At 35.5% G+C, this 26,351-nt stretch overlaps 8 protein-coding genes across 9 annotated transcripts; 3 read left to right on the top strand and 5 right to left on the bottom strand.

Moving 5' to 3' along the window:
• Positions 1-249: 249 nt before the first annotated feature.
• Positions 250-3,104, bottom strand: LOC105635343 (putative alkaline/neutral invertase B). The gene is made up of 4 exons (XM_012218409.4): positions 2,290-3,104; positions 1,754-2,185; positions 744-1,302; positions 250-665 (listed from the first exon to the last, which is right to left on the bottom strand). The coding sequence occupies exons 1-4, from the start codon at positions 2,695-2,697 to the stop codon at positions 370-372; spliced, it is 1,695 nt and encodes a 564-aa protein (XP_012073799.1). The 5' UTR covers positions 2,698-3,104; the 3' UTR covers positions 250-369.
• Positions 3,105-3,651: 547 nt separating this feature from the next.
• On the top strand, positions 3,652-6,395 carry LOC105635342 (cytomatrix protein-like protein). Of its 2 annotated transcripts, XM_012218407.3 has the most exons (5): positions 3,652-3,943; positions 4,055-4,166; positions 4,706-4,770; positions 4,874-5,458; positions 5,894-6,395. In XM_012218407.3, exons 1-5 carry the CDS (start codon positions 3,761-3,763, stop codon positions 6,008-6,010), a joined length of 1,062 nt encoding a protein of 353 aa, XP_012073797.1. In that variant the 5' UTR covers positions 3,652-3,760; the 3' UTR covers positions 6,011-6,395. The 2 variants fall into 2 exon arrangements, with proteins under 2 accessions (XP_012073797.1, XP_089581961.1); XM_089725835.1 differs by lacking the exon at positions 4,055-4,166 and having other exon boundaries at positions 3,756-3,943.
• A 97-nt stretch (positions 6,396-6,492) lies between these two features.
• On the bottom strand, positions 6,493-7,391 carry LOC105635341 (hypothetical protein). The gene has a single exon (XM_012218406.4). The coding sequence runs from the start codon at positions 7,161-7,163 to the stop codon at positions 6,753-6,755; it is 411 nt and encodes a 136-aa protein (XP_012073796.1). The 5' UTR covers positions 7,164-7,391; the 3' UTR covers positions 6,493-6,752.
• A 569-nt stretch (positions 7,392-7,960) lies between these two features.
• On the top strand, positions 7,961-10,675 carry LOC105635340 (nucleolin). The gene is made up of 4 exons (XM_012218405.4): positions 7,961-8,425; positions 8,782-8,913; positions 8,996-9,066; positions 10,257-10,675. Exons 1-4 carry the CDS (start codon positions 8,105-8,107, stop codon positions 10,561-10,563), a joined length of 831 nt encoding a protein of 276 aa, XP_012073795.1. The 5' UTR covers positions 7,961-8,104; the 3' UTR covers positions 10,564-10,675.
• A 2-nt stretch (positions 10,676-10,677) lies between these two features.
• LOC110009579 (uncharacterized) lies at positions 10,678-11,571 on the bottom strand. The gene is made up of 4 exons (XM_020679756.3): positions 11,255-11,571; positions 11,131-11,181; positions 10,926-11,000; positions 10,678-10,813 (listed from the first exon to the last, which is right to left on the bottom strand). The coding sequence occupies exons 1-4, from the start codon at positions 11,405-11,407 to the stop codon at positions 10,778-10,780; spliced, it is 315 nt and encodes a 104-aa protein (XP_020535415.1). The 5' UTR covers positions 11,408-11,571; the 3' UTR covers positions 10,678-10,777.
• Positions 11,572-13,539: 1,968 nt separating this feature from the next.
• On the top strand, positions 13,540-15,569 carry LOC105635339 (uncharacterized). Its single transcript, XM_012218404.4, has 4 exons — positions 13,540-14,172; positions 14,368-14,430; positions 14,603-14,677; positions 14,815-15,569. Exons 1-4 carry the CDS (start codon positions 13,780-13,782, stop codon positions 15,298-15,300), a joined length of 1,017 nt encoding a protein of 338 aa, XP_012073794.1. The 5' UTR covers positions 13,540-13,779; the 3' UTR covers positions 15,301-15,569.
• Positions 15,570-16,232: 663 nt separating this feature from the next.
• On the bottom strand, positions 16,233-19,692 carry LOC105635338 (tubulin beta-1 chain). The gene is made up of 3 exons (XM_012218402.4): positions 18,964-19,692; positions 17,294-17,563; positions 16,233-17,187 (listed from the first exon to the last, which is right to left on the bottom strand). Exons 1-3 carry the CDS (start codon positions 19,361-19,363, stop codon positions 16,505-16,507), a joined length of 1,353 nt encoding a protein of 450 aa, XP_012073792.1. The 5' UTR covers positions 19,364-19,692; the 3' UTR covers positions 16,233-16,504.
• A 471-nt stretch (positions 19,693-20,163) lies between these two features.
• Positions 20,164-25,829, bottom strand: LOC105635337 (BRCA1-A complex subunit BRE-like protein). The gene is made up of 13 exons (XM_012218400.4): positions 25,537-25,829; positions 25,179-25,269; positions 24,906-25,095; positions 24,712-24,802; positions 23,747-23,782; positions 23,521-23,619; positions 23,301-23,431; positions 23,134-23,182; positions 22,955-23,044; positions 22,822-22,875; positions 21,125-21,190; positions 20,527-20,624; positions 20,164-20,426 (listed from the first exon to the last, which is right to left on the bottom strand). The coding sequence occupies exons 1-13, from the start codon at positions 25,612-25,614 to the stop codon at positions 20,360-20,362; spliced, it is 1,140 nt and encodes a 379-aa protein (XP_012073790.1). The 5' UTR covers positions 25,615-25,829; the 3' UTR covers positions 20,164-20,359.
• Between the last annotated feature and the right edge of the window lie 522 nt (positions 25,830-26,351).

Genomic DNA, 26,351 nt, shown 5'->3' with positions numbered 1-26,351 from the left:
GAATGTAGCAAACTGGAAGAGGCAGCTCAGTGTATAAATGTCAAGTGAAAATTCAATTCCCTTGTAACTGCAAGTTGATTTTTTCGGGTTTGGCATGGCATTTTTAGACGTTTAGTTGGGATGGATTAGCTGATCCATCCTTTTTCTTGTGGCCCCCATGGAAATTGGAGAACAATTTCTAAGCAGATATCAGAAAGTTTTCATCACTTTAGTGTAGCAACTGGGAAATAAAAAGGCTTTCTAAGAAAATATCAGAAATTTATAAGCGATATAACATTATTTAGCTTGAAAAGATTACCATAGTCATTTGTTTGACTATGTATCCGGTTTAACCAATGGTTACATGTAGAAAACAATGTATAGATGATGTCAGCAAGTCCAAGAATTGGATCTTTTTACTAATGGTTTCATTTGTTTATCTTCCTCGAGTGATATCATACCCAGATGAGATGGATCTTCTAGCATCATTTTAGCCACCAAGTATCCAGCAATTGACCATGTCTGGTACTTGCGTGCCTGTTTTCCAACAAATCGACCAAGTTTTCCATCATAATATTCAGGCCAGTGGTCTTTTGACAATCTGGTTTCAGCAAGTTCAATGGCACGCCTTGCAATTTGTGGACGGCCGGTTCTAATACAGGCTGCTGTCAGAAGCCACAAAAGCACTGCAAGGAAACATGAAAGTATAAAACACCAATCATACATTTTATAGTATAATTCAAACAAAATTATCTGTAGCTAACCTGGCCAAGATCCCCCATTGTGGTAACTCCATCTTGTATTTTTTGGATCACAGCCAGTCACAATCCGCCATTCGTGACTTTCTATAGCTGGATAACATATCTTCAATGGCATTTCTCCAACCAGTTCCTCCCAACGGGATTCAATAAGATCCATTATTGCAGCAGCTTGCTCTGGAGTTGCCAAGGATGACAAAATAGCAATACAGTTACCCAAGCAAAACCAACGGAAGTCCATCCTTGCAGGACTCACATTCCCAATGAAGTAGCCACCACGAGTTGGCATGAAATCAAACACCCAATCCGGAAGAGAGTCAGGCATTACATTGAACTTGTTCACTGCAGTATGGGAGTACTCCTCTGTTTTATATCTATATATGTCATTCAGCTGCTTCAGGTCCAGCCAAAAATAACTACGCATGTGATAGCTTAAAGCATGGAGGCGCGTAACTATCCTCTCAATAAATTCCTTTCCTTCATCATCATGCTTAAGTAAAATCAAAGCACATCTTAACGCCATAAAGAAGAGTGCTTGTATCTCAATAGGATATCCATATACACCCTGCATGAAAAGTCGAAGTTTAGCTTTATACTCCTGGAAAAGAGAATCATACTTGTATAAATCACAACAATACATGCTAATCGATAGCATTGCTTGAGAAGTGTCCTAAACATACAAAGTGGAGTGAAAAGGTGTCACATAGCCAATTCCAACTCTAGAGATCAAGGTTCATTTCAGTTGAGTAATATCAAAATGCCCCTATAGTTCATTGACAGATTTGATCAAAATTTTTGGTCAGGTTTCTTTTAATCAGATGCAAATAATAGCTAAGGGATATCAGGGAACATGTGAGCAGAACTCCTTCCTTAGAATTAAGGAATTATACCCTTCAGAGACTATGCATCTCCTAGACCAAGTGCATCAAAAGCTAAAAAGTGCGGACACAATCACGGATCAAAGCTTCCGTGCGTTGAAAACTGAGAAACAGCAAAATGAACTGGAAGACACAAACCATTCTACGGTCGATCATACAGCATCCATCAGCACAAAGCAGGGTTGGGAATGTGTCAAAGCCTTCTGATAGACACAAAGTGAGGATAAGGCGCATACCACTTTGGCAATCAGGCCTCTCAGCCAAGGAAAAATCCCCTGTAGACTTTGTATATGCACGAAGCAATATAATCCACCAAAATCCAGAATCTACAGGAGCAACTCTTCCAATTGCACTCGCACCGAAGTCTGCAATTAGAGTTTCAATGTTCTTCTCAGGTTTATGAAGCACTTTAAAACTTGCTGGCATGACTCCTTCTCCTAGCTTGAACTCGTCTATTATTTTCTCCCAAGACTGTAGGTGAATAGTTTTCAAGATAAAATTCTTGACCACCTCATGTTCCCCATTCATCAAAAAAGCTAAGGCACTTGGGACAAAATCTCTAACAAAGACCTGAAGAGTTTGTTAAAACGTAAACGGATTAATCGCAGTATGATTCAGTATTACTTCACCCCGTATGTGCCGAAATAAAGAACCAAAAGGAGCAAAAACTTCACCTGATCATAGTTGAGTTCTTCCACAGAATGGTCCAGTGCAGCAATAGTTCCAACAGGTTGCCTCCGATAGTAAACCAAGGAACGCCTCAATGATTCCCAAGCTTCAGCCCCCACGGGATGTGACTCAAAATGACAGCCTGACAGCGGTGTATTAAAACCAGATCTTCTTCCTGCTGGAGACCCATTCTCAAGATTGTTTCTATAAATAAGGCGAGGTGATAAAGTAATAGATAATTCACTATTAAATGACCTTTCATCAAAGGGTCTATTCCTTTCTACAACGATAGGTCTAGGTCTCTCCAATATTTTTAAATTCTCAGAATCATCAATTTCAAAAATAGACGCTGTTGTCTCCAAGCTTTTAATTTTTCCATTTTGAGTTACATCCATGGCTGGAATTGGTGGCATTCTTGAAATTCTTGATTAGAAAGACTTGCACTTAGAGATTACAGAAGCATACAAAAAGGAAGGAAACCCACCTGGGAAGCCCCGAGAAATGCACGAAGAGATCTGCAAAAACCTTCCTGAGTATCATAAAGCAATGAAAAGAACATGATTCTGGCACTTTATATGTGATGGTAGGTGAAACTATCCGTGACGCTACTGGCAATAGCCAGTCACCAAATCACCATTGACTGATTGAGACGGTTAAAAAGAGGGGGTTTTGGATTTGAATTGCATGGATAACCTTGGAATATCCGATGATGGCTTGGGATGTTCTCCCATGGCTTGTTGAACATAAAATCAAAAATGTCAAAAGCATTTCTTTCTTCGTTGTAAACAATCTTCGCGTCGTCTACTCATTCTAGCGTTTTAGACCTTTTGGTATTGAGGTTCTAAGCACATGCAGGCTCTTTGAGTGACACGTAAGATAATTACAGTCAAAATCTTGATCAAATTTGGTTAAGGCTGCTTGATTACAATCACAAGGCCCATTTGGAGAGTTAGAAAAGTTTCTGTAAAAGAAACGGAAATTCAATGTCTTTGTAAAGGACACCCTTGTTTAGATATTTCAAATTGCCTTGTAACTTAAGTTACCTTTTATAGTTTTTTTATTCAATTCTTTACCATATTTTCTTTTTGAAAATTAATTATTATATTTAAATAATCTTGAACTGAGAAATAATCTTCATTAGTCAAAGCCAACAGACACCAAAATGGAATTTGATTGTATTTTCATTTCCTCATTGCAGTTTGCATATCAAGTTAGTTCTGGGCTTGTGGTCAGTAACTTGATAGGCAGTGGGTTGGGTTTATATTGGGCAAAGCCCATTCAGCCCAATAAGTTACAAGGAAGGCTGGCTCACGAAGTAAGGCATATAAACCCAGCTTTTGAAGTTTCCCTGACAATTTTATTTTGAAACGCGCAGACCGTTGAACCTGCTTTTACCAGTTTCAACTTACAACGGTACAATCCCGCTCTCTGATCTCTTTCTTCTTCTTTTTCTTCTTCTTTCTTGTAAAGTTCGCGATGGGTACTGAAAAACGCTCCCAACAAGATAAATTATTTGACGGCCTGGTAAAACTGATCAAGAATCAGCAAGAACAGCTTAAAACTCTCGTCGACGAGAGGAAAATCCTCGAAGATTGTATTAGAATAAAACATGAACGATGGGTCTCCGACGTTCGTCTCTACGAAGATCATCTTTCCCAGGTTAGCCAAATTTTTATGGAGATTTTGGTTGCATTCAAAAATTAGGGTTTTGAGAATGTTTGAATTGGGGATTTTGAAAGATTTGTGGGTTTTGTGTGATTTCTTCTATAGATAAAAGACAGTTTGATAGAGAAAGACATGGCTTGCTTGGTTGAGGCTGCAAAATCTGATATGATGATTGGATTAAAGGGCAGAGAGGCTTTTCTTTACAAACTGAAATTCGGTCAGTTTTTTTTTATATATAAATAATGCATAAGCATCCTGTATTTGATTTTGAGTGTCATACATCCCGAGAGAGAGACAAATACAGAATCTTAGTGCCTTTGCAAATTCGGGAGTTTGTGTTTTCTTTTCAATGATTTATCATAAATCAAACCCTGGGAACATTGAATGCTGAAATAAAAAAGATTCCTTTTTTACGTTCGTAAAGGTTAAAGCAAAGAATACGATTCCACGATTTTTAACTGTTAAAACAGAAAAGGGCCAGTGGACTTGATATGGAGCTTAGTTAAACACCCACTTTACAGCTTCTTTCACATTATCATCCCTGCTTCAGTCTTTTACATTGCGTTATTAATATCTTTAGAATGAAATACTATCATAAAGATTCTGGTCTTAGCATGAATTAAACTAATTTTTGATTGGCATTTTGGCAGTTTTCTTCATTACCCATTATTGATAGTTGTTGCGCTTTATTAAAGATTTGTATAGTTTTGAAGCAGTTGTTTCCATGCCTACTAACTTTGGTTTTCCAAATTGCAGAACAAACAGAAGATGAATTGGCAGATTTCAGAGCATGTTTTGACTACCTCTCTCGTACCCTTGAAGTATGTTTAATCACATTTTATGGAAGTCTTTTTATTTGAATTATTTTGTGGACTGAATTTGTAAACATCAATCATGAGCTTTTTTATTTTTCATTCTTCTCAGAAGAACACCAAGGAAACTGACAATGGAAAGGAAGGAAGTGGACGTGATGGTATAAAATCTTCTGGCTCAAAAAAGTTGGATGCTGAAGTGAAAAGGCTAAAGCTTGAATATGAGAAGCTTGCTTCTGAAAAGCAGTCTGAGATATCTGCACTATTGAAAGAGAAAAGTTTTGTATGGAATCAGTATAATGTTTTAGAGAGCAATCTCACTGAGAAATTGAAGAGTAAGCAAGCTGAGGTTGACCAGAAAAATGAGAAGATTGCAACAGTTCTTTCCAGTGTGGAGCTGCTTCAGTCCTCTAACAATGAGAAGGATGAAATGATTGCAAGGCTGAAAGCTAAATTGGCGGAGGTAGAGGCTGACAGAAATAAATGGAAGGAAGAAATTTTAACACTCTCCCAGGAGTTGGAAACATTGAGAAAGTCCAGAAGTGCTCAAGTTACTCCTGCATCAAGAAATGGCAATACAGGAGCTAAAGATTATATCTGTATAGTCAAAGCCAGGGGCAGAAAAGGAAGCAATATTGTTGTGAAAAAAGAATTGTCTCCTGGAAAAGCTGTTGTTCCCTCAAAGGATGACGCAAAGGTACTTGATAATTAATAGCATGAAGGCTTTAATTTTGTTAAATTTCAGTGACCACAAGTGAGGACTAAGTATAAGGTGTTTGTAGTGTAGAAGATCAACAAACTAAGTCTTAATTCTAAACAGAAGTGTAGAAGATCATAAAGCATAAATTGCAAAACTTGAAAAATCTAAAATTTCGACACATGCTTAATCATTTTGAATTGTCCATAGCATATGTGCTTGAATTCAAGAACAATAATACCACCCATTGATCTGTAGGCTTATTGTAGCGTGGAAGATCATAAAGCATAAATTGCAAAATTTGAAAGATCTAAAATTTTGATATTTGCTTCATCTTTTTGAATTGTCCATAGCTTATGTGTTGAAATTCAAGAACATCAATATCATCCCTTGATCTGTATGCTTATTGTACTTTGCCTCTCTGTTGATCATTAGGGTAGCAGGAGTTTGAAGAGAAAAGAGGTTGATGTTATTCCCACTTTAGGGACTCCAAAATTGTTCACCAGTGCCTTTAAAGTTCCCAAATTGAAGACCCCCTCTACTCTCAGATGACCCACAACACCCCGATTAAACCTCTCAATTAAAACGGGATAGCTTCTTCCAAGTGTAATTGTTTATTGAGTGTACTTCTCGACTCTGTATGCATCGCTTTCCTGCAATTGTTGTAAAGTATTATTTTATTTAATATTATTAGGCAGCGTAATCTGTGGTTTATGGAAATTTTCGTTGTATAGAGTTCCTTCTTGTGTGTGAAGAATTTCTTGCTAAGATTGAAGGGCTGTCCTCTCGACTGCTTGCCCATCCCTGACCCTAAGCAGGGGACTTGTGTTTGTGGATTAGTTGTTGCTATTGCAGCTTTTATAGCTTTGTTATCTTCAAGTTTGACATTAGTAGACATTTTAGCATGTTAGTAGATTGTTCCAGATTACTTGAGCAACGAGTATGGCTGAATTGCTTTTTTTTTTTTTTTGAGAAATTTGAAAAAATTGCTAGCTTTCATATTTTTGCTGTTGCCCTTGCAATAATTTGTTGGCTTTCTCTCATCTTAAAGTTCTCCATTGATATCATTCACCAAAACATATTTCCTAAGGCTTAGGACACTAGAGAAGAACAACTAACTGGTATACTCACAAAGGGTGTTGTTAGTTACAAACTGCAAAATCTCACAAAAGCTTGTTGCACTTATCTGTTTGTTGTTTAGAGAATTCTTTCTTTACCCTTTACTACATCAATATCAGGCATCAAAAGAGGAGAAGAATAACATAAATCCCGTGATTTTGAATATCCGAATAACTTAATCAGACCATACAATCGGAGACCAAAACGACCGTAGAGATGACTGGTAAGAGATCATCACCAGGAGCACCACCACCAAAACAGCCACACCCCAAGGCAAGTCCCAGCTTCGACGAACCGTGCCATACCGTGCTTTTGTAGCAGGAAAAAAGGAACCCTCACACTTGGATACAAGCTGCGCAAGCAGTATCAATAGCACAGGCAAGAACAATAGAAACAACTTAAAATTGATAACTGTATGCTGTATCTGATACTTGTAGTTAAAATAAGAAGATAAAAAAAGGAGAAGGAAGATTATCAAGAAAATGGCAAGTAAGGGAAAAGGAGGCGGTGAGATGGAAGCTAGAGTATGCTCTGTCCATCCTTGCTTCCACGCTGGCCCTCTTCTCTCTCGCCAAAACCAACCCATCTCTGTTTTTCTTTTTTTGGTGCAGGTTTATCTTGCTGTGCATTGGCCTTCAAGAAATGGGATTTTATAGGAGAAATTAATGATTGAGGTGATGTGTTGGATTGCTTTGGCATAAATTCTGGGGTTTGATTCTATCCTCAACCGAGAAACCTTTTGCAGCTATGCTTTCTGTCCTCTGAGCTGGATTTTTTTTTTTTTTTAAATTGTAAACGGAAAGATAGAGAAGGAACATATTCCACCTCTTGCACCTCTTGCATACATCCCAGGTGGAAGGTTTAGGTGCTTTTGGAGGTGGGAAATCTTGAAATTGGATGATAAACGATACCGACGCAAATAGTAACAAAAAAAAAAAGTCTGACTGTATTTTCCAGCATAAAAAATCACACACTGTACTATACTATTGTATTCGACTTTAATCTTTGATTTTTAAACTTAATCATCTTCAATCCTAACCTATTAAAATTTAAAATAATTTAATTCTTCAAAAAATCTTGTATCTTTCGCTGATAGTATTATTATAATAGAATAAGAAGAAGGAGAGGAACAGAAGGTAATAAGGATGGTAAATGTGTAGAGAAGTCAAGAAAGACAATAGAACAGCTAATGAATTCTCACAAAAAATGGCAGGGTTTTCAAAAAATATGAGTGTAATTTAGAGAAGTGTACTATTCTGCTTAGCCCATTTTTCCAATGGACCTATAAGTTTTGGAAGACCCAGCGTTAAACGTTGTCGTTTATGCAAGATGTACCGTTTGGGCCTCCATAGAATTATCAGTTACAGATATTACAGCAAAGCTTTCCACAGTCCGAATCCGAAACCCCAATAAACATACCAACTATTTTACCTCGTTGATGTTGGGCAACTAGCAAGGGTTTTACAACTTCTGTCTTTCTCAAGAAAAAATCAAACTTCGTTTCGAATTTTCTCTATACCCAAACAAATGCCGTCTGAGGACGCAAAGGCCGCGAAGGTAAAGGAAGAAGGGAAAGCGGAAACAGATGCAGAAGACAAGAGCTTGAGTTCCATTCTCCAAGCGCGGAAGAAGAACCCAACAAATGCTGGTACTTTAATCACCAAACCACGCCCCAAAGATGGAAAAGTCAAGAAAGAGGAGCCACAATTTGCTGAAGATTCAATTAAGGTTAAAAGCTCTTCTGGGTCCCGCCCCAAGCCAGCTAAAGTAAAGAAAGAAGATGAGAATGGCGATGATAGTGATCGTAAACCCACTTCGAAGGATAACTCTGCTGCCAAGGTTGATAAGGTAGCTCTTATATCTAGTTTTTTGGTTTTTAGTAAAGTTTCTAGTTTCTTTTATAGGAAAAGGACTCTCTGATTCTGTAGATTATGCAAAATAAATAGGTTAGGTTGGACTTAGTTGATTTAATGTTATTAGTTTTTTTTGCTATTGAATAATGAATAATGTAGGGTTACTTCAAACTTTTGGGATTGTTTCTCTTTACTGCTATTAAATTTTCGGTCAGCTTCTATAGGTTTACTTCAAAGATTTGGGATTGTTTTTCTTTATTGCTATTCAATGTTTGGTCATCTTCTAGAAATTAACTTTGTCATGGATGAATGTGGATGAATGTGATTGTATTTTATTTATGGATTGATAAGGAATTGATCAAGAAGAAGAAGAAAAATGAGGAAGAGAAGAAGAAGGGATCTGTATTGCCAGAGCGAAATGGCAAGAAAAGGGAGAAGAAGGTGTATGATTTGCCAGGCCAGAAGAGAGACCCTCCTGAAGAGGTAGTATTTATTGGTTGATTTACGTAAAATGTGTTTCTTCATTTGATTTTTCACCATGAGTTTGGTGCTTGTGTGATTGCAGAGAGACCCAATTAGGATTTTTTATGAATCACTGTACAAGCAGCTTCCCAAAAGTGAGATGGCCCAAATCTGGTAAGACAACTTTTGCCTTAGGTTTTTGGTTTAGTCCTGTAATGCTCTCGTTTCAAGTGTAGTTTCTTTGCCTTTTTCACCATTATTTTGGTCTCCAGAAACTAAATAGAAGAATGTTTCTGTAAGGAAAGAGGCCAGTTTATCATGCTTTTGTTAACCTTTTTGTTCCATATTTACATAAAATTAGAATCTTGTTCTTGTTAATGCTTGCCACTTCTTAATAAAATTGAATTATAACCTTCCCAGCATCATTAACATGTCTGCCTGGTGGTCTCTTAACAAAGAATGGTTTGCAGAGCTTGGGGAACAAAGAGAAAATCTTAAGACAATCGACCAAACCCATCAACCAAACCATCTTTACCAAGAAGTTTGTGGCGTTCATGGTGGAGACAAGGAATTTATAGATAGGTCATAGATAGTTTTCTTATCGTTAAAGATGGAGGCAGTAAATGGGTTTTTAACACAAATAGGAATGTTAAATAACTAGTAAGAAAGTAGAATCTCAATATAATGTGTATGCATGTGCAAGTTTAGTTACTAATAGGAGGATATCTCTTAAGATATTTTTAAGGATATTTTTCTTCGTCCAACTATTCTCCCAATTTCCACTTATAGATAAACATGCACACGCACACACAAGTTGGAGATATTATTATAATATCTTATGGAGTTTTCTTGGTTGTTTGCACATTTGCATAATTTGGAAAGTCTAGCATTGAACTTCTGTAAGTGAGGGAATATGAATTAATGGCCAATTATCTTGTCATCGCACTGCTCCCTTCTTGGCTCTTCATGTCAAGGATGTGAGCCCATTTTCTTTAACGTTTTTGGTATTTATAAGCCACTGCTGAGATGAAAATTTATGACACAAAATCATTTATTTTTAGCTGCTTTTCGCATCTGTTTTGAGAAGTTGAACAAGGTTTTAATCCTATTTTAAAGAAGAGCTTGCATTCTCGTTGGGAATTTACTTGCCTGGTGATGAAATATCTGCCCATGGTGCAGTATTAGGGGGTTCATGCTCCTGCATTCTCTCCAAATCCCTTGAACCAAAAAAGGGAACATTGTAGATAAGAGAAGAGGGTTTACTTTTCCTTCAGCAATTATTCACTAAAATATATTGATTGCTTCATGATGTTTATTATCTACATATATTATGACTCAGAACTGCATTTAAATGTAATTTACAGGATGATGGAATCTGGTTTGCTTTCCAAAGAAGAGGCAAAGAAAGTTTATGAGATGAAACAGAAGAAGAATCAAAATAAGCTGAGTTCCCCAATCAAAGCAGTTACCACCGCGAAGAAGTCTCAGTCTGCAACTGTTAAGAGAACGACAGCTCCATCCCCAATCTCTTCAATAAAAAAGAAGGCAACAGACTCCAAGCCAGAACTGAAGCAGCCCAAGAAGCGCAAGGTTGTAGATGGAAGCTCCAATGAAGATTCTGACGATGATTTTATAGTCAATAGAAGCATAAAGAAACAGAGAGCATCTTAACTCTCTTCAAAGCTCTTTACTTTCATTGATTGGCTAAATTAATTTGTTTCAAAAATATTAACAATACATTATTAAAAGCAGAAGTTATGAATTTAGAAAGTAGTCATTCGTACTGGCTGAGTATAGGTTTCAATGCTTTCAGTGGTAACCAATTCCTAGTCCTTTCCCCCATGTCAATGACCGTTTAAGATCTTTCGCTTGTTGTCTTCCAACTTTAGCGGTGGATTGTCCCTATTCCTGGTAAACCCAGCTGAGGAAAAAGAAAAAGAAAAAGAAAAAAAGAAAATCACTCTTGGTTAGTATAAATTTATTCAAATTACTTACTATTATTAGAAAAATAAATAAATAAAATAAACAAAAACCTGCAACATTCGTGTTCTCAGTTTCTTCTCATCTTCTTTTAACTTAACGTAGAATTGTTTGACTTGGTTTATAGCCTAATTCAATAATTGATTCCATGCAATAGAACAGGGCAAAAATTAAAAACACAAAAATCAAAATAAAAGGGTACTCATACATGCTTGAATTGAAGATAATAGCAAAGTAGAATTGAGTATCAATTATTACCACTCGTAAATTAGCAGATTCATCGATCTTCTTTTCCAAGTTCTTTCTTCTCTGTAAAATTTTATAATATTAATATAGAAATTATAAATAAATAAAATGAGAAAATAAAATCTGAGATTATTACCTCTAAATAATCATCAGGATCTTTTCTTTCAGTTAATTCGTTTACTATCTGTTCTCCTTGTTTGGTTTTGTCGCCATTATGGAGAATAAGAGGCAGTTCATCACTAAAACTTGACTGACTGACAGGAAGAAGAACAAAAAGAAGACAAACCATTGTTACTGGCAAAACTCATACCTTTACTTCCCAAGCAGCAGCTTCTCTCTCTAGGCACATGTAGGTCAAGTAATGACATTGCAATTTCAATCTCATCATCGTTGAAGTAATCGCGGAATGAAGAGCGTTGGATCATATCGTCACTCTTTTGCTGCGTTATTTGGTTTCTCTCTCTCGTCATTATATATCAAACCCGGGAAAGAGATTTTTAAATTTGATAGAGGCAAAAATCAAATCTAATTTTTTAAAATTATGTTGTCAATATCATATTCGCAAATAATATTACAGAATTGTTGAGTTTAATATGAACGTGAAAAGCAAAAATGAAAATAGAATATTCTAAAAAAAAGAAAAATAAAAAAGAAATTTAATAATATTATTGCACAAAAGACAATATCATTAGCAAAAATTATAATATTATTGATTTAATTTTAATATGAAAAACAAATTGAAAATAGACTATTCCAAAGAGATAGAAAATTAATGATATAATATTTTTCATTTAATATTAATGCAAAAGGCAAATTAATATTAACAAAAGCGAATCGTATTATTCTAATGAAAAAATTAATATCATTGAATTTATTGATTTAGTTTTAACGTAAAATGTAAATTTTAATATTAACAAAAAAAAAAAAAAACATAATACTATTAATATATGTCATTCCCTTACTATTTTAAGATTTTATTGTTGAGTTTAGTAATTTATTCAGAACTTTTAAAAGTAAATTAAGTTTAATTTTTAAATTTTGATCTCTTGAAATTCATTTCATATTCATACTTAAATTAATAGTTTTAAATATTTTGCCTTTTATTACCATATTAATTGCAAAAAGAATTTAGAATCAAACAGGAAATCAATTAAAATTTTTCTTTATTTTTTAATCAATCAAATTAAAATTTTAAAATATTTTTATCAATATATAAATTTAGTAGAGTTATTTTTTAAGGATTTTAATGTTTCCCTTCTTATTTTTACTTTATATTATTATTATTATTGTTATTGTTGTTATAATAGATAGATAAAGAGATAGTAATAATAGATGAAAAGTGATAAATATTTAATTGATAATTAACGAAATCAAACTATTAAAAAAAAACCAAAAATAACAAAATCAAAGAAATTTGTCAATCACAAAATATTAATGATTTGCTAAGTGCAAATATGTTTGGTCATTTAAATACCCAACAAAAAGGCCACACCAATTTTCATTGGTAACAATTTATGATCAGTTATTTATTATTGAAATTAAATCATGAAATTTGTATTTTTCTTTTTCTCATACCTTTTTGTTTGCTGTTATTCATTACATGAAAAGCTAATTTATTTGCAATTTAAAAATAATAATAAATAAAAATAGATCAATAAAAAATTATTTCCTAATAAGTGAAATATTAAAGTAATCGAGTGATGAATTTCAAATAATTAAAGCACGATAATATGTGTTAAATGGGAAAATTATCAATTTATTATTTCAGAGCATGACCACTTAATCAGTAACGCTGTACTGGGCTTAAATATGCCGGAAGATTCAGACACGCTTGTATTAATTAAGGAATAATCCACACGTGTCTATGTCTATTTATCAAAAGGAAACTAGTGTTTTTTTTTTTTTTTTTATCCAAGTCAACGTATTCAATTGCAAAACATAAGAGGAAAAGCAAACATATCAATCGTCTTTGTTAACTTATAAATTTGTACTTAAGGGTCCAAATTATAAATGAACAAAACAAAAACTATACTAAAAACAATTTCAATTATTATATTTTGAAAAGTTATTAATTAATCAATTCATTGTAATTTTTTCGTCTCAAAATATAAGTAATTTATGGTTATTATTTTATCTTAAAATATAAATTATTTTTAAATATTTTAAGGAATATTAAATAATTTTTTTTAAATAATTGACTAAATATTAACCATCACTCCACGATCTAATTAAGTCACTAGTCAAATAAAATAAAACCATTTTCTTTGCCCTTCCAAAACTGCACCGTTTAGTCGACTAGGTTTTTTGTTTTTGTATGCTTTTTTTTTTTTTTTTTGCTGGCAATTCCAAATTTTTAGTTACTAATATAATAAAGGACTACAAGTATAAACCCTAAGACCAACCTCAATCCCCCTTTTAATGACACGTGTCACAAGCGCAACCTGTTTCCATTATAGGCAAAAACCCCGTCTCCAAGTAACACAATCCCTCTCTTCCTCTCTTCTCTCTTTCTCTCTCCCAATCTTTTCTCTTGAAATCAAATCTTTTTAATCTCTCCTTTCTCGGTTTCTCCTTTCTCTTTCCGGAAAGCTTTTCTTCACTATATGTTTGTAGATTTGGTGGAAATTCGAAGGAACCGTAATTGCTGCAGCGAAAACGACAATGAAACAGAGAAGTAGTGGCGCTCACCATTACTCCCCCAGGTACGACAGGAATGATGAGATTGAGGTCGCTGCAATCTTGCTAGAACTTCCTGCTCTTATTGTTGAATCTGATTCCGCCCTTCGATTACCATTATCTTGGGGTGCCAAAAGAAGGAGATCTGCCAATGAGCCGTCGTTTCTGCACGGCGTACGGTTACCGTCACCGTCAGTCCCCTCTATTCATGGGAGTGGTAGTGGCGGCGGGAGTGGTGTTCTGGTGAGTTGCGCGTTTGAGTCTGAAAAGCCCGCCGTCAAAGTTGGAACTTCGAGTCCTGCAACGCCTCTCTCTTTCTCTCCTAGCGAATCTGATGAGAAGCGTAAGCGCTTGAAAAGAAAAGCCTCTGTTAAGAAGGTAACTCTTCTCCTCGTCATCTTTAATCTCTTTTAATGGGTTTTAATCTCTTTGGGCTTTTAACTGTAATTCACTGTTGTTTAGTCGTAATTAGACTTTTCTCCTTTTGTTTTTTTGTTCAAAAAAAAAAAAAAAAAAAAGAATCAAATCAGGAAAAAACTCGATTGCTTATCGATATGTGTATTATTTTTGCAGACGAAAGAGCACTGGCTAGAGGTTATAGAAAAGTATACTAAGAGCAATGAATCACTGGCAAAGGTCAGTTTTCTTTTCTTATTTCTGCAATTTTCTGGGAAAAAAATTTGTCCTTTCTCTGAATTTTACAATTCAAATCTGTAATTTTTTTTCCGCTATTGTCCTTTTTCACAAATAGAATTATAGAAATAGAAAAACCCAAATTCTAATTTGTTAAAAACTCAAAATGAATCAGGATATAGCACAGATGAAGTGCTATTACGAGAAGATGAAAGAAAACAATTTGTTGCTGCAAGCAAGGAAACAAGAGGTTTTTATTTTCTATTTCTCCTCCTATGTAAATAAAACAGTTTTCTTTTTGTCTTCATTATCCTTTTAGCCAGCTTGTAGTATATTGGTGGGGTGGGGTCATTATTTACTTTTTCTTTTTAAATTTTAAATTTACAGCTAAGTCTTGGGTTTAGACGAGAAATGCCTGGTTTAGAAGCCGAGAGCAGCTCGAGTCTTGATATGAGACTCGAGCAAACCATAATCAAAGCATCTAATAGTCTCGTTGGACATGAGTTTCACAGTCATCGTCAACATCATCAACTTGGGTTTATGGTTGATCAGAGACCGTTGATCAGCGATAGGACGGTTAACGAAACAGGAATAATTGCGGGTTATCCATATCCAAATGATGGGCAAACAGTGTCTTTGTTTCCGGGTAGAAGCCATGGATTGGGGATGAAGATGAACATGAATGATAATATGGGGCCAAGTGTTGTACCTGATCTGAACGTAGCTCCAGGAGAGTCTGTTTGGATGGATTTTACCAAGCCAATTGTCGATGATAGGACCATGTCTGCTCAAGCTAGACAGAGAAGGATGCAAATTTGCCGGCACAAGAAGTCTAATTCTACTACCAAATTACGCATCTTGAATAGAAGATGATCTTTGGGATTTTTTTAATTTTTTTTTATATATATATAAATTTACTACTGATGTAGTAAGAATATTGATATTAATGGTCGGTCTAATTGTAAATTTTAGGAGAAAATTTAGGAGTTTTTGGCCGATTTACTCTCCTAGATGAATCAAAATTATCGCAAATCTCGGTGCAGTGTATTATGTGTTCTCTATATTCGTGGATAGGATGGCGTGGGTCTTGAGTGGTCAGAATTCTATCAAATATCAACAACTGTGATTTTATTCTATTTTTATTGATAGACTCTTGGCACGTAGGTGAACTGAAGGGACGCTTGTGATTTTAGTTCTCTAACTAGATTTAATTTTTCTGATAGAGATTGAAAAGGTTGCAACACTTAATACGGCCACGTATCATTTTAAGTTGTGGAATGAATAGTTTTTACTTGTCAGTCATCTAGATGCATTCGTTGAGCAACAATCAATGAAGTAGGAATGTTTCTGACAATTTACATAAATTTAAGGACCTAAATCATTTTGTTATTGATGAAAAGAGTTGTCGCCACTCGCCAACGGATAACCTAGAAGTTGAGGTGGAGTGACTGACTAGCTAACAGTGCAAAAAGTCAAAGCGCTATGAGAATCACTACTCATGAGGCTTCAGCTAGTAAAGCAATAAGACAGAAAGTAGATTGTAACGCGGCCCAGCCCATTAGGAGCCTCAATGGAGTAGTCCACACGGCCCACAGTGAGTTGTCACACCCTGCTAAAGAACAGAAAGTTGAGTTCCAATGCCAGAAAACCCAGGCCGAAGTTCCACGCCCACTTCTCGTGAATAATAGGCACTTATGTAGCAAAGCAGAAACAATAGCGTCCTTATGCAATTATGGAACTTGTAACAAAGTCGCTTGAACAAATTAAGCGATAATGAAATTTTTAAGGATATTAAAGTTCAACAATTTTACAAAAAGAAATAGATTGGTATTTAACATTCATTAACCCCTGGGTGCTTTCAGAAATACACCAATGGAATGGGAATATTGATTGGCCCCCATCAAACATGAAAATTTGTTTATTCAAATGCTTGATATAACAAACTGACAATACCACCTCAGGAAACAGAAGATCAAACAATACAGAAAACACTGACATCCAAACGCTAGTAGATACATGAACAGAGGAAGGTGACTCATTAAACCTCTCGTTAGCCACACCTCAGTAACTAAGCTTCTTAACCCTCATGCTCATAATTATCTTCCATGCCCTCCTCATACTCAACGTCCTCCTCAGCAGTTGCATCCTGGTATTGTTGGTACTCTGCCACCAAATCATTCATGTTGCTCTCTGCTTCAGTGAATTCCATTTCGTCCATCCCTTCCCCAGTATACCAGTGCAAGAAGGCCTTGCGACGGAACATGGCTGTGAATTGCTCACTTACCCTCCTGAACATCTCCTGGATTGATGTGGAGTTCCCCACGAAGGTTGATGCCATCCTCAAACCCTTTGGAGGAATATCGCACACGCTGGACTTCACATTGTTAGGAATCCACTCCACAAAATAAGAGGAATTTTTATTCTGCACATTAATCATCTGTTCATCCACCTCCTTGGTACTCATCTTTCCCCTGAACATAGCTGAGGCAGTTAAGTAGCGGCCATGGCGGGGATCAGCAGCGCACATCATGTTCTTAGCATCCCACATTTGCTGAGTAAGCTCCGGGACAGTAAGGGAGATGTATTGTTGGGATCCACGAGAAGTAAGTGGGGCAAACCCTACCATGAAAAAGTGGAGACGCGGGAATGGGATCAGATTTACAGCCAGCTTCCTAAGATCGGAATTGAGCTGTCCTGGGAACCTCAAGCAGCACGTTACACCACTCATAGTTGCAGAGATCAAATGGTTCAAGTCACCAACTGCAGAATTAAAGTGAAAAAATAAATAAATAAGTAAAATTGAAGACTGAAATATCATTTTGTTTCACCTAATGATACTTAATCCAAAAGACAATCTACAACTCACAGCTTGGAGTGCTGAGCTTCAGAGTCCGGAAACAGATGTCATAAAGGGCTTCATTGTCAAGCACCATGCATTCATCAGCATTCTCTACCAACTGATGCACAGAGAGAGTGGCATTGTATGGCTCCACAACTGTGTCTGAGACTTTTGGTGAAGGGAAAACAGAGAATGTGAGCATCATCCGGTCTGGATATTCCTCTCTGATCTTTGAGATGAGAAGAGTTCCCATGCCTGAACCCGTGCCTCCTCCAAGTGAGTGGCATACCTGAAAACCTGATAAAATAATTGAAACAATGGAGTTTCATTTCCCAATTTCAAATTTAAAATAATTGAAGTGTATATTCAGGAAGTAATCGGTAAATCCAGTTTCTACACATTTTCAAGCCATTATTTAACTGAAAATTGGGGTAAACAGAAACTTAGATGCTTATTTCAATGTAAACTACTGAGTTATCCCTTAACGGTGTCACATAAACTACGATATTCTGTTTTGTGAAGCTTACAAATATTTTCACTTTTCTGCATTAACCTGAGAGAATCTTTTTCCACAGCATTCTACAGATTCAACATTTTTTTTTTTTTTTTGCAATAAGATTTTACATTTGGTAATAAATAAAAATTCATTTGAAATTATACATTTTCAATTGGACAGAATGGTGCATGGACTAAATTCTACAACAATTGATAAAATTCCTAAATGAATTCTAAATTTAAAAGGTGTATAAACTGTTAAAGTTAATGAATTCTAAGAGTAAATTAATAAAATTACATATTTAGAATGAATACCATAACTGACCCAGATATGAAAGTTTATTTTTAAAAATATTTTTAATGAAATTTATTTGTAAATAAGATAGAATTTCATGTGGATGCATTACAAACATTAAGTACAGAAACCTGTGGTGTGGTTGTAATGTTGGGCCCTCAGCCCATCAATCAGGGATGATGATATGGCAAACATCATGAGATATTATTAGGTCTGATTATAAATAAATAAAAAAATACTATTTGATGTATTTTGCCTCCACACCAGACAAAAAAGGGGGCCTACTTGTAAAATCCGGCCTTATCATATGTGATTCAGAGACTATATTTAAAAAATCAAGGATAATTAAGGAAGATTTCATCGTTAATAGTTTTGGCGGATTTCACAAAGCGTAAAATTAGCTCGAAAAGAAGCATATGAAAGTGACACCTCAACTTCAACACTGGGAGTCGCTAAAAAGGTAAAGTTCAACAACTATGACAGCAAGAAAAAGATAAAAAAAAAAGGAGAGTAATAATTATAGGAAAAATGTCTGGTAATCTGTAAGACAATATTTCAAATTATATGAATCTCGCAAAAGAAAGCACCTCAGATTCAGAGTAATGGCTACAATCAAGTTCTTATAATAAAAGAACGAAAAGAGAAGAATCTAGCACCTTACAAGTTATAAACCACATGAACAAAAAAAATCATCATTTATAATAATATGAAAAAGGAAAATTCTAAAGGTAATAGGAGACTTGACAGAATGATTTGCATTTTCGCAAATCATGAACAGTGATCCTTACTTACTTCATATGGCAAAGGATTTTGGCCAAAATGAGAATGAGATCTAATGTAAGGACCAACTAATTTCATGAAATCAATGAATGAGTGCTTTATTAGATGGGAAAGAAAAGGAAATCACCTTGCAAGCAATCACAATTCTCAGCCTCCTTGCGAACAACATCGAGAACAGCATCGATCAACTCGGCTCCCTCAGTATAATGACCTTTGGCCCAATTATTACCAGCACCGGACTGCCCAAAGACAAAGTTATCGGGCCTGAAGATCTGTCCATAAGGACCGGATCTGATACTGTCCATGGTGCCAGGCTCAAGATCCATTAGAACCGCCCTGGGAACATACCTTCCACCGGAAGCTTCATTGTAATAGACATTGATCCTCTCAAGTTGGAGATCCGACGAGCCATCTCCGCTGTACCTTCCGGTAGGATCCACTCCATGCTCGTCGCAAATAACTTCCCAGAATTTGGAACCAATCTGGTTACCGCATTGGCCTCCCTGAACGTGTAAGATCTCTCTCATTTTGAACTAGATTTAGATTTGAGGAGCGAATTGATCGATTTGTTAAGAGAGAGAGTTGGCCAAAGAGAGAGAGAGGGTATATGAAGAGAGCGGAGAAAGAGGTGGAGGGAGATTCGGAGGCCAAGATGGTAAAAATAGATGGAGGGATATTTTGAAGTGTATACAGAGAGAGAGAGAGAGAGAGAGGGAGAGAGAGAGAGAGAAAGCACGCCACTAACTGCCTAGAAGAGGGGCGCTCACGTTAAGACGGTGGGACCCGCCATGCTCGCTTCGCTGTGCTCTGTGGATATAATGGGATCTTTTATTACTCTGGGTCTGTCTGTCGGTGTGTATTAAATCTACTAAAAGGAAGTAACTGTTTATATACTTTTACGTATTGGCGCCGCACGAAAATGATAGTTCCACGCGTACAAATACGGAGAACCCAGGGAATCGGTGGACTGGATTAAAATCAATCAGTTGTGCTTTTGAACCATTGAAAAAAAGAACCGAATTGGACCCACTGATCCTTGGTTGAACTGATCAACTCTTACAGACCTGATTAATCCGAGTTTTTTGATATTTTGAATCATTTTTTATTATATTATAATTATTTAATTAATATATATCATCAATATTTTTAGCATATGCCATTACTTGTATATATGGTGTCAGTATACCTTCATCATCTGTAATTCTGTATTACCAAGAGAATCTGAAAATTTTCCGACTCCTTTTTTGAAAACACAGTTACTGCGAGTCCTCTTTCATTTCCACACTTCACATGATTTGTGAGGTCCCTAAATTTATAATAGACCCAATAATTCAATTGTAATAACATAAAATAAACTTGTATAGTAAAAAATGTCATCAGGCATTAAACTGATTACAACACAAAGGGCAGCAAGCACCAATTCACAATGACATAGAAGAGTAACAACAAAAAGTTGCGATGAGGCAAGGATTACACGACTTGGATGATGTAGGGTCCAATTACAGCCAATTAAAATTCCTGCTCTAGTGTTGAACTTGAGATTCGTTGCAGTACTTTTTGAAGTTTAGGGACTCCTCCGCGAGAAAGTCACTAATCAAATATTGAGCGAACAAAAGCATAAGGAGTTGATTGGGAGCTATGATTTCAAAGCAAAAACAAATATTAGGAGCTAAAAATAATTTGGACTCACAAGACTCGCTCTGCCATTTGAGATACTTCCCATCTTGGACTCCATGGATAATCAGTCAGAAGAGCGGACTTGGCAGGTGATCCATGAGCATTGAAATGCTATAAAAACGAGCAATAAAAATAGATCAATAAAAGCTTCGCTGCCTCAGTAACATCAAACAGATGATTTCTAGCAATATAACAAGCCTTAACCGGCACAATAGGCAATCTAGGTCAATTGGGCATTGACAGTACACCAGACTATGTCAGTGAATCAATCACCAGCAAACCAAATGACATAAAATTGAACACTAGAAGCAGGATTCTGATATACCACTTGGATATCCCTCTGGCAAAACAGTTGATTTTACCTATTTTCAGTGATCTCAAAGCAGCAGATGATTTTAGATGAAAATTTATAATTTATTAACTTTACAATTTGTCAACCTCTTTTCCTGACAAAGCATAGAACATCAAAAGAACTATATATACACATAAAAGAATCTGAACAATTGATCCAGCCAGTTTCCAATAATGATTGATATTTGTATTCTTGATGGTGTATGCATAAATGGAGAGAAATGCCACACAACATTACACTAAAGAAAAAAGAAATCCACCTGAGTACTTTGAAGCATCAGCGATGGCTGTTGTTTTGGAAACTGGGTTGACAGGAAAAGATGCACCTGCAGTTTTAGGAATTCACAACTTTAGCCAGAGAGAGAAAAAGCCAATTTCCCCAAACAAATTCAGCCAAAAAAAAAAAAAGTAATAAAGTCTTTTGCAAAAGAGAAAAAAGAAAAAAGAAAAAAAAATACTCAACTTTAAGATTATAGGGAAAAAGAAAATGGATTTAATAATAATATCATCAATAACACTGAAAGACATTAACCAGCCCCTCTTTTTTCCCTTTTTTTTTTTCCAATCTTTTGCCTACATGGACACTTCATTTGGAAAAGATCCTATAAAATTCCTTGTGTTCACAACAATCTTAAAGTTTTACGCTGCCCATAACCAGGACAACAAAAATTAATAATCACCACTCGAGCTAGGCATGGCCACGGTTCCGGAACCGGCGGTTCCGGTTCCGGAACCGGCGGTTCCGGTTCCAGAAAAGCTGGAACCGGAACCGAACCGAAATTGGCCGGTTCCGGTTCCGGTTTGGAACCGTCCGGTTCCGGTTCCGGTTCCGGTTCCGATCCGATTACAAAACCGACGGTTCCGATTGGTTTTCCGGCGAATCGCATAATTTGAAATTTTAAATTTTGAATACCGGTTTAAAAAAAAAAATTATATTAACATAAAAAATTTAAAAATACTGTTAAAAAATTTTAAAATATCAAGACCAACTAAAAAAAAAATTATTTGAACATAAAAAATTTAAAAATACACCTAAAAAATTTCAAATTTTTAAGACCGGTTTAAAAAAAAATTTGAACTGATTTTTTTTTTTTTAAGTTTGAACATAATGATTTTTTTTTAAAAAAAATTTGAATTGATTTTTTTTTTTTTAAGTTTGAACATAATGATTTGTTGTTAAGACATTTAACAACAAATTTAAAAAAAAAAAAAAAAAAAAAAAAAAACAAAAATCTGACAGTTACAACGGCTAGAACCGCCGGTTCGAACCGGTTCGAACCGGCGGTTCTAACCGGCCGGAGAACCGGCGGTTCCATTCCGGTTCCGACCGGTTCTATGGAACCGCCGGTTCTGGTTCCACATTTGCTGGAACCGGAACCGAACCGGAATTTTCCGGTTCCGGTTCCGGTTCGTCCCGGTTCCGGTTCTCACCGGTTCCGGTTGCGGTTCCGGGCCGGTTCGAACCGACGGTTCCGGTTCCCGGAACCGCAATATGGCCATGCCTAACTCGAGCTCCAGCCAAATCAATATTCTGATCCACTTTAAGAAGTCTCAAAAGGCAAGACCCCTTTGCATGTTCATGTTTTGCAACTTCCACCTTCCACCTTCCCCACAATAGTGCTTTCTCCAATTACAGAAAGTGGGACCGCCAGTCAATGTTTGCTATTGCTCACAGTGTCTTACATCAATCTGCCTCCACACCCAAAATTATTACCAAAAAATGCTGAGCAAAAGCTGTACCATTCATTGATGAATATTTCATGTAATTAGTTTATAATATCATTCTTAAAATAACACCACCAAATGTATGCTACTTTTAAGTCACAACATATGTGATATAAATCAAACCATATTTAGCCAACTTTAACAGCACTGCAATAAGGAAATCTTGAAAATTTCATAATCGACTTCATTTGACATGCAAAAATTATAAGCTGCAGTGAAAATCACATGGTACCAGGAATGTAAATGGTCCAGAAGTAGCAAGAAATGTAGCTTTTCTGCAAAAAACCTGCAAGAAAATGCAATGATGAATAATGCCAGCCCAGCTTAGATGATTGTTTCTATAGAAAGCACCCAAGCAGGTATACCGGATCAGCTTCTAGCGGCCTTCCTAATAGTGGGGCTAATGCCTCAATAAATCGCCGCCTCACATCAATTGATGAAACTGCCTCTGAGACCTATAGAGCAAAAAGAAACTTCCTTTTGCATGAATACGTAATGAACTATATATTAAAAAAGGCATCACCATATGAAGAAATTAGCAAACCTGTCTCTGAAGGAGTTCTTCTAGATGAGGAAGATATTCAGCCAGGCACCTTTTTCAGATGGAAATGCACAAAAGATGTTATCATCAATATGAGTTGCAAATCTTCATATACAAGAAAGTACTATCAGGACAGGCAATATCTAAAGGCAAAACAACGTCTAGCTCACATTCCATCCAGCCATGGAGGAAGTTTGACATCATCAATGGAAAATAGAGATTTCAATTCAGAAGTAGCCATTAATTTCAGACGAGGTGCTGAAGGAGCAGATACATACTTCCTACCAACAGGATATACGACCTGAACACCACAAAATCCACGTAAAACAATTGAAGAAGGTAAAAGTATACAGAAAATGTAAAACAAAGGTAAGAGAAGGTTGATACGACCTGTAAGTATATCTTTTGTGGATGTCTCCAAGGACATGCAAGTACCATTTTATTTATATTCATGTCCATTAGAGGAACTGTAAATTTAACCTCCTCTAGCTACACTAAAATTCAAAGGCATTAAACCGAAGACACAGTTAAAACCTACCAAAGTAAATAGAATAATAACTCATCAGCTAGTACACTAGAGAAAAAGAAATGTAAATACGTTTGTTTTAAACAATACCTTTTCAGCACCTGTGCTCATATGCATTTCAATCCCCTACAACACAATGATTGAAGTTCCAGTGAGACGGGGAGAATTAAAGCAATAATGTAAACACTCCATTTGTGATGGGAATTAAACGCCATAGAATAACACATGAAAACAACAAAATACAATATCTCAATCCAACTGGACCAACTCCTCACTAAGTTGTGCCATAAAGACTAACAGCATGAAAAGAAAGACACCAAAGAAGCAAATCATAGTGATGGAAACCAAAACACATTACGTGATGAAGATTCATATAATCAAAACTGACCTAGTAAAAACAAATTGTTATGCTCTGAACAGCTCATTCCAAAGCCACTAGAAAAATTAACTATTTGTTACAATATTTGACTCTCAGATACATAAATGGGTAGTTTAAAAAAAATGAGAACTCTATGCATAAAAAGAGTGCAGAAGCCTATTTTCTTTAGCACAGTAACTAAAAGCAACCATTAATAAGCCAAAATTCCAATAGTTAGAAAATGACTAATGTAAACACTCCAGAATGAAAAATCAAGTATTATTTACAACAATAGTATTCAGGACAGATATTTGATTTAAAAAGAAAAAAAAAAAAAAAGTGGAGCAAGTATTTGATATAGAGTTAAATTCATAAAAAAAAAAAAAAAAGCATATACTAATTATTAAGACAAGAAGAGGCAGCATCAATGATTTCCTTTCTGCTTTTTGCAATAAGGCATTATGTTAAATACAAACCTAGGTAACAAGTCCCAAGTTTCTTTTCCCCAGTCTTTCTCCTCTTTTGATTTGGTAACAGAAAAAAGGAAGAAAGGAACAAGGATTGAATACATTTAATAAGATAGTGAACACCAGTAATGTTAAGAGTCATAGGTCAAGATATTAGCATCTAACAGCAGTTGCATATTCTTTTTTGGGGAAAAAAAAAAAAAGACATTAGCATTGCGTAAAAATTTTACCTCCCTGGATAAAATAGTGCTAATTTCAAACTTCAAGCGATCATCATCAACTTCTTCAACACGCTTCTTCTGGTAGGACATGTATTTATCCCTAAAAATTAAAGCCCAAGAGAAATAAAATCTCATTCACAGCTAACAGTCATGTTTTTCAACTATAGCAACTTAAAAAGAAAAAAACAAATCAAATCCCTGACCTCAGTTCCTCAATGAGAGTCAAAAGCCGTGTTGGATCTTTGTTGTTCCAATCAGTCAAACTGTTCTTGACTAACCTTGAATCTCCTCCCTCGGCTCCCAGTACATGAAATGGATGAAAATCTTCATCTTCGGGTCCAAATATAACATCTGGAGCAGCTAGTGGGAATTCTACATTGTATATAATGTCCCCTACAATAAACCAACTAAAAGAGTTTGCAACGGCCGAACAATCCAAATCAAAAGTAAGTCTAAATGATCAAAAAGGTACTAACACTTGAGATAATCTAGGCAATAGGGAATGAGCAACGTGAAACGATCAAGAGTTCCCGGAAAATACTTGCTACCCGACCACACCTGCTCAACCTGCAAAGAATATCAAAACCTAGGAATCCTCAATTGGAGAACGAAACCCTTCTTTCGAATGGCAGCTGGAAATGCAAATGTTATGAAATTGATATTCGAAATCATTTAATTGAGTTTAGAATCTTACCAAAACTAATCAAAATCACAGTAGATGAGTAAGTTTTGGTGAGATTCCACTATTGAAAATTTCAAAATCCATCTTACAATTCAATTTTTAGCTAAAGTTTGAAAAGAAGGAGATGGAGAGATAAGAATTGTGAGAGATACCTTTATCGAGTGAGGAAAGTGGTTGAGGAGGTACTGGAGCTGAGCAGAGATGAACGGAGGAAATCCATCAAACGACATCGTTGTTGCAGAGAATTTCTGGATAGACAGTTCGTTTTGGTATTTAGCAGTAATGCGTCGATTGACTCTCAGAGATTTGTAATCTGCGTAGCTAGCGGAAACGAATATTCAAAATTAAGGTTACCGGTGAGAGGGAAATACATTCAAGCTCGGCTCTCTGCCACTTCTATCAATGGGAGTAATGTGCAGCCATGGCAATGGCATGCCTGCAAAATAAAAATTAGTATAATTTTTTAAAATAATATTTATTTAATAAAAAACTTAAAAAAATGAGGATAAAATTAATTAAATAACTACGCCTTTTAAATTTTCTAAATGGGAACTGAAATGAGATGGGTGTCGGATTTTTTTTAAAATAAAAAAATATTAAGATTTCATTATAAAATTTTAATGAAGCATTATAAATAGCGAATGGGAGATAAAGATTCATCCTCGTTCCATAATCAAGGAAATATGAAACAAATAGTTGTAGTAAAAAAAAGTAAAATAAATGAATGTTTGAATAAATAAATTTAGACTTAATTTTCTTATTTTAATTTTTTTGTCATTTTAATTTTTTATTTTTATTTATCTAATATTTTAATTTTCTTATATATTTTTTATTAACTATCTTGAAGAAACGTGAAAATTATTATTTTAAAATTTATATTAACTGCGCGTGAAAAATTTACGGGCTTTCGGGAATATTTAAGCAATAGCAGCAAGGCCTCATCTAGGTCCGGCCAGAAAGTCTGCAT

The sequence above is a fragment of the Jatropha curcas genome, chromosome 9, assembly GCF_041381405.1.
Source record: "Jatropha curcas cultivar XTBG-Jc1 chromosome 9, XTBG_Jcur_1.0, whole genome shotgun sequence".
NCBI lineage: Eukaryota > Viridiplantae > Streptophyta > Magnoliopsida > Malpighiales > Euphorbiaceae > Jatropha > Jatropha curcas.
The sequence above is the reverse complement of the archived record's forward strand: the minus strand, read 5'-3'. Positions and strand labels throughout refer to the sequence as shown.